The 12,661-nt window shown below is 35.8% G+C and overlaps 1 protein-coding gene across 1 annotated transcript; it reads left to right on the top strand.

The window, feature by feature from the left end:
• The first annotated feature begins 236 nt into the window (after positions 1 to 236).
• Positions 237 to 1,997, top strand: LOC107858656 (uncharacterized protein At4g06744). Its single transcript, XM_016703407.2, has one exon. The coding sequence runs from the start codon at positions 320 to 322 to the stop codon at positions 1,826 to 1,828; it is 1,509 nt and encodes a 502-aa protein (XP_016558893.2). The 5' UTR covers positions 237 to 319; the 3' UTR covers positions 1,829 to 1,997.
• The last annotated feature ends 10,664 nt before the right edge of the window (positions 1,998 to 12,661 follow it).

The raw sequence follows: 12,661 nt of genomic DNA, 5'->3' as shown, positions 1-12,661 counted from the left end.
CTAACTTCCAAAACAAACGAAACTACTAGAGATTTGATTAGTCTTTTACAAACTTATAAGTGGTTATAAGAGAACATTTTCTTCTTTGTTAATTAAAGATTTTAACTTTTATACACTGATAATAAATAAATTTTGTGTTACACATAAAATCACTAAAAAAAATACTAACTAAATTAAACTCAAGATTCTATCTAAAGGGTTAAATGCACATGTTTCAAATGTTTGGTGAAAGAGAGCAATGAATACATACTGGAGCCATTTTATGGCTATATATATAAGCTAACATCTTCCGTGTCCTTCAAAAGAAGAGTAGGAAAATATGAGGGCAAGAATCTTATTTTGCAGCCACATTATTTCTACAACTCAATCATTACTCCTACTCATCTTCTTTGTGTCAAATTACTCCTCATTCTGCCATGCAACTGCCTTAACTTCAGCTGGCAAAAATGGTAGAGAAGCAACGGAAATCATTGTAATAGATGTCCCTATCATTGCTCCTGCTTATCCTCCTAATGGTGATGATCCATATTCTTATTCTCCTCCTCCACAAGAACCACTATGCCCTCTTCCTCCCCCTCCTCCCCCTCTCCCAGAGCCAATATGTCCCTCTCCCATGCCTCCATCCCCACCCCCACCCCCACCTCCACTTCCACCCCCACCCCGGCCTCCAAAGGTTAAAAGTCCTCCCAAACCACCCCCATCCATGCCTAATGTTCTACTAGCATCAGCGATAAGTGTCATTCAAAGATTTAAGAAGACAATAACTGATGACCCTTTTAACATTACAAGAACATGGGTAGGCAAAGACATTTGCAAAGACAAAACCAAATACAAAGGTTTCATTTGCTACAAAAACAGAGTTGTCGGTGTCAATTTCAATGGTTACAACTTTAAGGGCAATCCTTTGTCCGTCAAGGATTTCATTGATGGAATCAAGACTTTAGTCATCGTCCATCTCAACTCGAACAACTTCACTGGTGAAATCCCCACTGAAATATCATCCCAGAAGATCCCTAAACTATTCGAGCTCGACTTGAGCAACAACAAATTTGGAGGTTCTTTTCCAAAAGCTGTTCTTGGTGCTACAAATTTAACTTATTTGGATCTCAGATTCAACTTTCTTACAGGTCCAGTAGACCCTCGAGTATTCAAACTGGACCTTGATGTTCTGTTTCTCAATGACAATTACTTTTCTGGGAAAATCCCAGAAACTATTGGCCGTACTGCTGCCTTGTTTCTCACATTAGCCAATAACCAATTCACTGGTGAAATCCCAAAAAGCATTGGCCAAGCCAAGGAAAACCTTCTTGAGGTTCTGTTCTTGAATAATCAATTCTCTGGCTGCTTGCCTTATGAGATAGGCATGTTGCGGTTGGCAACTGTATTTGATGCTAGTATGAACAAATTAACAGGTCCGATACCGCAGTCTTTCGGGTGCTTAAGGGATATGGAACTGCTCAATCTGTCTTACAATCAACTGTATGGTGAAGTGCCGGAAACATTGTGCAAGCTCAGCCATTTGGAGAAACTCACTTTGAAATACAATTATTTCACGCAGGTTGGACCAGAATGTCGAAAGCTGATAGAAGAAAATGTTCTTGATGTTAGCATGAATTGCATTATTGATCTTGACAACCAGAGAAACCCGGACGAATGTGAAGCTTTCTTCTTGAAGAAATTTCAATGCCCGGACATGAAATCACTAACCTATGTACCTTGTAATGTTCATGAGTTTTCTCCTAGGAAGATCAATTCTGTAGGTCGACATCAACCCGATGCGAAGGCTCGTTCGACTACTTATGCTGCCATCAATAAACCTCACCTCTGATTTATCTACCATTTGTAATTCTGTACTATTAAGTTTTAGACTTGTAATAGTAATGTATGTAGATTGGGACAGTAAGTAGCTCAATTTACAACTCTGTTGACTTATATTTTCTTGTTTTATGTATTGAATTTGTAACTATTGAGCATAAGCTTTGGCCTTTTGAACCAAACTGCTGAGTCAACTAGATTAAAAAGCATTTTCTTTGGCTTCTAGTATTCTTGTTCTAGAGTAATTTGATCCCACATTGAGAAAATAACATGATATGTATAGCTACTATAGGATGTTTTTCAGAAGTACCTTCCCTGAATAGCCACGATTATTCATTACTACTATTTTGAAACTAGCCAGATTTCCTAGTAAAAATGGCAAATTTCGCATTGGACATGACATTTAGGACCTTCTTCTCCTTATCTATGGAGTATTATTTTTTTTGCTAATTATACAAGATTTCTTTAATGTTACAGAAACAAGCGTAACGATAGGGAAAATGAATTTGGAAGTAATCAATCTTGCAAATCAAAAATATGCATTCCTGGATTTAGATCAAAAGGGAATTTTTGAAATCATATTCGAGCATTAGATTTGTTTCTACTTCGATAGAAGGCATCATAAATGAGTAATAATGACAATAGAGGGCTCAGAGTATAGATTAATACTTATCCCACCTATACATATTCTCATAATTTGAAGGCAATAATGTTAATGCATTAAGAAATTTAATGCTTCAATTTAGCAGTCATACTGTGTGTTCAACTTCCATCTACTTCTCTGTGTATGAATTTTCAAAGCTTGCTGATACGGGTACGGAAGTGAGAGGTGTGGGCTTGGCCTTTGTCAAAGTATTGAAAACATGAGAAATCAGCTGAAGAAGCAAACCCTAGAGAGAAACTTCGAGGGAGAAAGTCTTATTAAGGAAAAAATATCTCTACTGTGTAGAAGGACCTATTTGTTCTCTTTTATATAAGTATTGAGACCTGAAAATATAAACCGGGCCTACTAACTATTATGTATAAACCACATAAATTTCTTTTATATTAAAAGTATTTACATATAATTCTAATTTGTAAAATATAATTATACATTAGGTACACCCTTATACATTACTGCAATGTATGATAAAACTATGGAAAGAGAAATCCAGATACTATTTTTATCTACCTTAATTAACGCAATTAATTACCTATCATTATGTGGTGTATGATTAAATATAGTAACTGAAATTTAAATTCAAAAAAAATCTTAAACATCACTATTAATTGTTCTCATTTACAATATTTTATGTTGTTTATTTATTTTAACAGATAAAAAAGTCTTATTATTTCCTTCTTATACTTTTTATAGTAGTAATAAATTACATAAACAATAATAAAATATAATTTTAATTAAAACCTTTTTAAAAATTATGTAACAACAACATAAAATAATATAAAACCTAATGGGAGTATTTATTTTTCATTCCCTTTCCTTTACTTTAGTAGGAGTAATATTAATACATATAGATTATTTGTGTTCACACTAATATGATCCATTAAGCTCCTAGAAAATTGATTTCTAAAGTATGTTTATCTTTCATTCACGGAATCATATAATTTATTATAAATAATTTAAAATTCATGAAAAAAATAAACATCAGTTAACAAAATAGTTAAATGAGAATAATATATATCCAAATACAGTTGATACATTCAGTTTTATTATTCAATATGTGATGTATTTATTAAATCAATGCAAATAACTGATAAGTTAAAATTTAAAAGATAAAATTATACAACAATTGCACATGTATGTGTGCACATTATACATTTAAAAAATAATATGTAGTAATGTATAGTGTCATACAATGCATTTAAGTATTAACATTAAACATGTATACTTCTGTATCCTTATCAGAAGGTATAATGTAACCTTATAAAATATAAATACTTTCTAATTGTATAATGCCAAATAATACATAAAATGCCTTTTAAATATAATAAGAACTTCTTAATGTATAACATAATGAAGTATATAACAGAAGAATTATATTATACATTAGTCTTTCAAAAATAACTAATGTATAATGTCTGATATATTATAACTTATACATTAAAATATAATCTTCCAAAATGTATAATATCACACTATACATCTAAAATATTCACCTTATACATTAATTATCTATAAGATTATAATAACTTTAAGGAAAAATTAGTGTTATTGTAATATTACATTGGCTACACGATAATAAGGAAAAAGAATGATTAAATTTCCTTTATTACGTAAATTGAAAGTGTACATCTTCAATTCCAATTATAAAAGTGACCAAATAGGAGGGGATGAGAGAGTATTAATATTACATTAGCTTGATTGTAGGCGTAAATAAAAGAGCACATATATGGAGCAAAAATCAGTGTACTAAAATAGGAGCAAAATATGATATTTTGATATGTATGAGGGGGATGAGAGAGAAAGGGTGAATTTAAGGGAACCTGATTCTTAACCAAGGCAACAAAGGCTTTAACTAAAGAATAAATATTACTTTTGGATCCTAAAAGATGAGTCTAAATATCTCTAGTGTGGACATCCACTATAGTAAGGAAATACTTATAATTAGAATTAGTGGGTGTACTATAGGGACCTTAAGAGTCAATATGGATAAACTGAAAGAGATGAGTGGTTTTAATAGAACTATCGAGAAAATACATCATTGATTGCCTAGCTAAAGGGTAAATAGAACAAGGGAATGACTGCCTAGTAGAAAACTTAAAAGGAATGAAAACAATATCTTTCAGTTTTACAAAAAACATATGACCCAAATGGTTGTGCCGTAAAAGTTCCATTTTATTCATCAAACTAGAATCATTACAAGTTAAAATAATAGAAAGAATAGAAGAATTATAAAAATGTTAGTAGGAATAGAAAAATCACCATATATATGTACAACAAATGCAAGGGTAGTGTGATGATCATAAGGAACTATTGAGAAAGTGTTAGTGAGGGTGGACTGCTATAACAGCTTGAAAAGTCCTTGCTTTAATCTATCAATCTCCACTGTCCTCTTTATTGAAGAGGTTTGTATGAGATAAGAGGACTTGTAAAGAGAACAAAATAATAAAATAAGGAGATAAGCTTGGAAGCAAATATAAGATTATAGTGGAAACTAGGAATATAAAGGACAAGGTGCAAAGTAAAAGAAAGGAAGTGAATTGAGCCAGTGTAAGTCATATTTACCTTGTAAATAGTAGGAAGAGTGACAAGGTAAGGAGTGACTAAGGTCTAAATATTGAATAAAAAGTCTTTATTGGAGGTCATATGGTCAATGGCACCAGTTATGATCCAAATGCACCTATCTACTTGACTGACCATGCAAGTATCATAAAATACAAACTCAAAACAACCAGGTACAGAAAACATACCAATAAAACTGGTAGAAGTTGTGAGACTAGAAGGAGGATCAAAACTTTAAATTCCTGGAGCAGACTGATCACTTTACTATGCTGCTCCTTTAATAATACAGAAAGGGACAAATCATCACTCACCTTAGGAGAAAATTTGTTAAGAGATAGAGAGTTTACAATTATAATCTCATGAATGTCAACAAAAGCAACCACTTTCTTTCCTTTGGAATTAGTATTGGAGGATTTATGATTGAAATCATTAGGCTAACCAAAGAGCCTATGGCATTTTTTTTATGACATTCTCACTCCTCCTACAGTACTAAGAAAACAAAGAGGATCTGTCCTAATCGAAACTGATTCTTTAATCATAAGGTTTAGGAGGATAGGCACTGTGACAGTTGTTAAGAATACGGTAGTTAATGTGGGATTTCGTGGTAGACATGTGTGTAGGTGGTATTAATGTGGGATTTCATGGTAGACATGTGCGTAGGTGGTATTCTATCCTATAAGGCATTGAAAGAGACAAATTCATTTAGGAATTAAGAGGTAAAGACTACCTATCTCTGCCTCCCATCTTATAATAAGATGTAAGTAGAGTCAAGCAAAGAAAAAGGTTGCATCATGAGGAGGTTACCCCTTTGATGTTTTGACTTTTGACAGAATATTTTGTATTTTTTTCTCAAGAAAATTATGTATTTTCAAGAAACTAAAGTTGTATGTAATCGTGGATTTGAGTGTTTTCAGGTAAAGGAGTTAGACACAGAAGAAACCTGGAAATTTGGCATAAAAAGGGTTCTGACGGGCAAATTGGCGGACCGTCAACCATGGGACGAACCACCAAAGTGATCGTCAAGCTAAAATAGAAATAAGGAATTTTAGAACCTCTACGACAGACCAAGTGGCGGACCGTCACACACGCGACGTACCACCAAATTGGCCGTCAGGTTTAACCAAAATTTACTATTCCAGAAGACTCAGTGACGGTCTAGATGGCGGATCGTCAGTCCATCGATGGACCGTCAACATGACCATCAGTCCTTAACAGAACCTGGTATCTTGGGGTAGGCAGCGACGGTCCACCTGACGAAGAGTCAGACTCCTGACGGGCCGTCAGTTGGACTGTCAATTTAGACGTGGCATTTTCTGAGTTTAAATTTTAAATCATCTAAAGTTGTAAGCATATAAATACCTAGTTAGGGTTTTATTGAGAATATACTAAAACTTAGAGATTGTTTTTTTAGTTTTCCATCTTTGAAATTCTCTGCAACGTAGAAATCTGTGAATCAAACTACTTTTGTGGATCTAATCATTCCATTGCTATTGAAGATTCAAGAATTAATTCTTGTAACCTTTGTAAGTGAACTTTGAATTTATTTATGAATAATACAAGTATTCTTTCTCTTTCTTCTATGGAGATGAGTGTCTAAGCTCCTATAACTAGGGTTATGGGAGCCTTGATGTAAACAGTTGATATGGGTTGTGATTCCAATTGAGTTTCTGCAGGTAATTCATGTTGCATAAACCTTTCTTCACTCTAATGACTTTTCTTGGTTGAAAAATGAAAAGTGAGCCCAAGAACAATCACTTGTTCGAATAGAAAAATGTTTGTTGAAAAAAAAAGGGTTTACATGAAATCTAGAGACCTAAATCTTTTGATTAATGGAGAATGCCTTAACAAGGATTAACTTACATGAGAAAATGGTTGAATAATAAATATATTCTTTAAGTTGAGAGAGTTAAAGGATAAACTATCCATTAAGGTTGAGAAAGTAATGGGTAAATAATAGAATTCAACTGCTCTTGCAATTGAAGTTATTGAGTGGAACTCAAAAGTGATTCACAACCCTAACTGTTTAAACATCTTGGTAACCATAAATCTAGTTTATTTAATATCATTGAATTATTACTAGCAGAAAAAATCATTAGTTGGAACAACTCGGCTATAATTACTTAGAATACAATTTATAAATCAAAACCCCTCTCATTCAGGAGCCTTTGATTAACAGTCTAATAACAATCACAATACTTAGTAAACACAGTATTTCCTGTGGGATTCGATACCCAACCTAGTTGGTTTCTATATTTGACAGCGATCGTTTACTCTCTCATAAGAGAGGTTTAATTTGGGCGTATCAAATTTTGGCGTTGTTGCTGGGGAATACGATTGTCGATTAAGTTTGTGTTTGTTAATTGACCTTTGGTCAAGTTTCCCAAATTTTACTTTTGTTTGTTGTTTTTATTCTGTGTAGGGTAGTTATTGTGTATGCCAAGTACACGAAGATCGGGTGCACCGTTATTACCAACACATCCGAAACTGTAGTTAATTGGCAGAATGGCAGACCCCCAAAATGCTGAAAGACTAGCCGCTCTGGCTAGAGCTCAACTTAATCAGTAAAATAATGGCCAACAAGCACATCATCCTAATCCCGATGATGATGATTTGGGGGATATTGATTTGTTAGATTCTGTTAACCCAAGGCGTGCAGATAATGTGGCTGCACCAGTGAATCAAAATACAAATAGGAATTTTCCCTTTAGGGAGAGGCAGGATCGACAACCAGTATAGTTTGATCTGAATGACGATAAAGATGGAATGGATGGAGCAGGTGCAACTGGAGCTATCGTTCCTCCACCTCTATCACCTAAAGCTAAATTTAATATTACCAGTATGATGATTCAACTCCTTTATCTTAAGAGGTTGTTCGGTGGTCTTCCCGGAGATGATCTAAATATCCACTTGGTGAATTTTGTCACTATTTGCAAGTCTTTCGATAACCTAAGAGTGGGCCAAAATGTTATCCTTATGCGTTTACTTCCGTTGTATCTATCTAGGGAGGCGACACTGTGTCTTAATGAGTTGACTCCCAAATCTATAACCAACTGGAGGCTATTGAAAGAGTTTTTCCTAGAAAAGTTCTTTCCACCCTCCAGGAGGGTACAGTCGAGGGATGAAATCAGTAACTTTCGGCAGCTTCCCATTGAAGCTCTTCATGAGATATAGGAGAGGTTTACAAAAATGCTGATGTAATGCCCAAACTATAATATGATGAATATTTATTTGATGGAGACTCTTTATCGAGCTTTGAACTCTATTACGAAACTAGTTGTGGATAATACTGTGGGAGGATCATTTGTGGACCTCACTTTTCCAGAGGCTTCGGAGATGCTTGATCGAATGACTAAATAAAGTAGAGATTAGCATACTAGGGATTCTGTGGTAGCAAGCCCTACTGTGTCTGGTGGAATGAATGCAGAGCAATGCAAGAAGGAGGAGGAATATGACCAGGACATAACACACTTGAAGACACAGATGGATTTGCTGACTAAGCATTTATTGTCTGAAAAGACAAAAAAGGTGAAAGTTGTTATATCCCAAGGTAGGTATGACTTTGATTCAGAAGAAGAGGAAAACTATTTGAATAATCAGGGGGTTTTCGAGGCAATAACCAAGGAAATTAAGGTCGGGCTGGTTACAAGGATAGGGATCAAGAAAACTGGAAGAGCAAGAATGATAGAAGTGGACTATATATACCTCCTGAAAATAGAGATAATGTTGCAAATAGCTCTAACAAGATGTCCATGGAGGACATGATGAAGAAATTATTAAAGGGAGTTGAGGCTACCAACTCTAGGGTGACTACCATAAAGAGTGATTTGTCATATATGAGTCAGTTGGTAAACTCACACTCTACTTCTATTAAACAGTTAGAGCAACAAATGAGCCAGCTTTCAGCATCATTAAATCAGAGGAAGAGCAGAACATTGCCAAGTGATACAGTTCAGAATCCTCAAAATGATGGTTCGTGCATTACAGTTACCATACAGAGTGGTAAAGTATTACCAGGCCCTTCTGTGGGAAAGAATGTAATTCTAGAAGTGATCGAAGAAGATGCTGATCATAAAGAAAGTGATCCAATGGAATTTGAGAAATTGGATGGCGTTGATGTTCCTTCTAATCATCAGTAGGCTGATGGATTAAAAAAATAAAAAGACAAGAAAAAATAAGCAGTGGTGACTTCTCTACCAAAACCATCGCCTCCCTTCCCTCATAGATTGAAGAAGAAGGCCAACGATACTAAGTTAAGTTAATTCATGCCAATGTTGAAGTAGCTAACAGTGAACGTGCCTTTGGTGGAGGCACTGGAGCAGATGCCAGGATATGCTAAATTTATGAAAGATCTTGTGATGAAGAAGAGGGCAGTAAGCTACTAACCGGTGGATAACCTTCATCATTGTAGTGCTATTTCTATAAGATCTTTGGTCCAGAAGAAGGCAGACCCAAGAGCATTCATCATTTCTTGTACAATTGGGTCTCTTAATTTTGCTAAGGCCTTATGTGATCTGGGAGCGAGCATCAATTTGATACCACTGGATGTTTATAAAAAGTTGGGTTTTGGTGATCCCACACCCACAAACATACGACTTATGATAGCGGATAGGTTGGTAAAGTGACTTGTTGGTATTCCGTATGATGTGCTAGTCAAGGTGGCTAGCTTTATATTCCCTATGGATTTCGTTATTCTGGATTGCAAGGTGGACTTTAAGGTGCCCATAATCTTGGGTCGACCTTTCCTCACAACTGGAAGTGTGTTGCTTGATTTGCGAGCTAATGAGCTCTTATTCAGGTTGAATGATGAAGTGATGCGATTTGATGTGTGTCAATCCATGAAGAAAAATAAAGACATAAGTGTGTTATCTATTATTGATGTGTATTATGAGGATGAGTAGGAGGTGCCGATAGAGGACAAATTTGTTGTCGATCCTCTAGCTGCAGTGCTAATGAATTTTAATCGTGAAGGCATTGAGGAGTATGAGGAGACTATTTGTTCTTTGATAGGAATGGGATTATACTCTTATGCTCCTAAGAAACTAGATCTTGATCTTAAAAATTGATCAACACCACCGGCTAATCCATCCATTGAAGAGCCAATGGTGTTGAAGTTGAAGAAGCTACAAGGGCATTTAAGGTACGTGTTTCTAGGCAATAAAAACACGCTACCTATGATCCTTGCAGCTGATTTGAGAGAGCAGTATGTTGAACACTTATTTTTGTGCTTTGGAAATACAAAATGGCAATAGGCTGGAATATTGCAGATATTATTGGTATTCCCCCTGGCATCTGCACTCATAAGTTACAGTTTGAGAAAAATTGTACTTCGATGATTGAGCACCAACGCCATATTAATCCACCAATACAAAAAGTGGTTAAGAAGAAAATTATTAAACGGATAGATACAAGAGTGGTTTACCCTATTTCCGATAGAAAATGGGTAAGTTCAATTCAATGTGTGCCCAAGAAAGGGGGCATGACTGTTGTTGCAAATGAAAAGAATGAGTTGATTCTACTCAGGCCTATGACATGGTGGAGGTTTTGCATGGATTATCTCAAACTAAACTCATAGACTTTGAATGACCACTTTCCAATGCCTTTTATGGATCAAATGCTTGATCGGTCGGTGGAAAATGGGTGGTATTATTTATTGGATGGTTATTCTAGTTACAATCAAATTTCTATTACTCCTGAAGATCAGGAGAATACGACATTCACATACCCGTATGGCACTTTTGTGTTCAAACGGATGCCATTTGGATTGTGTAATGCGCCTGTTACCTTTCAACGCTGTATGATGTCCATTTTCTCAGATATGGTTGAAGACACCTTAGAGGTATTTATGGATGATTTTTTTGTGGTAGGAGATTCATTTAAGATGTGTTTGGTGAATCTCAGTAGAGCCTTGCAGCGGTGTGAGGAGTTCAACTTTGTGCTTAATTGGGAGAAATGCCACTTCATGGTGAAAGAGGGCGTTGTTCTCAGACACAAAATTTCAGCAAAGGGGATAGAGGTCTATCGAGCTAAGGTTGAGATTATTGAGATGCTACAACCTCCCATCTCAGTGAAGGGAGTGCGTAGTTTCCTTAGTCTTGCTGGCTTTTACTGGAGGTTTATAAAGGACTTCTCAAGGATTGCAAACCCACTTTACAAACTTTTAGAAAAGAAAGTTAAGTTCTCCTTTGATAATAATTGCTTGAAGGCATTTGAATGCCTTAAATGGAAGTTGGTTGATGCTCGTATCATTGTTGCATCGGATTGGTCAAAATCATTTGAGATCATGTGCGATGCAAGCGGTATTGTCCTTGGAGTTGTGTTGGGACAAAAGAAGGATAAATTATTTCATCCAATCTATTATGCCAGCAAAACGCTTAATGGATCTCAAAAGAACTACACCATCATAGAACAGAAACTTCTTGCAGTAGTTTATGCTTTTGACAAGTTCCAGGCTTATTTGTTAGGAACCAAGGTGGTGGTCCACATTGACCATGCAGCCTTGAGATATTTGATGGAGAAAAGAGATGCAAAACCAAGATTGATTAGATGAGTGCTGATGCTTCAAGAATTTGGCTTCGAAGTCAAAGATAAAAAGGGTTGCGAAAACCAAGTTGCGAATCATCTATCTAGGCTGGAAGGTAAGCAAACAGTTAGAGATGAAATTAAGATGAATGATGCATTTCTGGATGAGGAAATCTTGGTTGCTGCTATGGAGAAAATACCTTGGTATGCTGATTTCGCAAACTATGTGGTAAGGAAGGTGATTCCAGAAAATCTTTCTTATTATCAAAGAAAGAAATTTCTTCATGATGTGATACATTACTTCTGGGAAGAGCCGTATCTGTTTCGGCGATGTGCTGACAATATCATAAGGAGATGTGTTCTAGAAGTAGATATGGTGAGTATATTGGAAGCATGTCATGCTTCCCCGGTTGGAGGTCACCATGCTGGTGACCATACTGCTAGAAAGGTGCTACAAACTGGCTACTATTGGCCGACTTTGTTCAAAGATGCTTATGAGTTCGTGATAGGATATGACCAATGTCAAAGGCAGGGGTCAATCTCCAAGCGTCATGAGATGCCGTTAACAAAGATGATAGAGGTAGAATTATTCAATGTTTAGGGCATCGACTTTGCGGGGCCCTTCGTGAGCTCTTATGGAATGAAATACATTCTATTTGCTGTTGATTATGTATCGAAATGGGTTGAAGCCGTTGATTTGCCTGACAACGAAGGGAAGAAAGTAGTTGTATTACTTAAAAGGAATATTTTCTCTTAATTTGGGGTGCCACGCGCCATTATAAGCGACGGTGGATCTCACTTTTGCAATAGTGTGTTTCAAGCTGCCTTAGCAAAGTATGGTGTTAAGCAACACAAAGTTGCGACTCCCTACCAACCAAAAACTAGTGGGAAAGTAGAGATTTTGAATAGAGAGATCAAAGCCATACTTGCTAAAATAGTGAATGCTAGCAGAAAAGACTAGTCTAGGAAGCTTGATGATGCCTTATGGGCATACATTCAGAACAGCTTTCAAGACACCAATCGGCATGTCACCATACCAGTTGGTTTATGGCAAAGCATATTATTTACCAATTGAATTAGAGCATAAGGCGTTGTGGGCACTTAAGA

This window comes from Capsicum annuum, chromosome 2 (genome assembly GCF_002878395.1).
Source record: "Capsicum annuum cultivar UCD-10X-F1 chromosome 2, UCD10Xv1.1, whole genome shotgun sequence".
NCBI lineage: Eukaryota > Viridiplantae > Streptophyta > Magnoliopsida > Solanales > Solanaceae > Capsicum > Capsicum annuum.
This window is presented reverse-complemented; position numbering and strand designations above follow the sequence as displayed.

What these genes read in the sequence shown, in the direction of transcription:
- LOC107858656 (XM_016703407.2), top strand. Translation starts at nt 320, where the DNA reads ATGAGGGCAAGAATCTTATTTTGCAGCCACATTATTTCTACAACTCAA.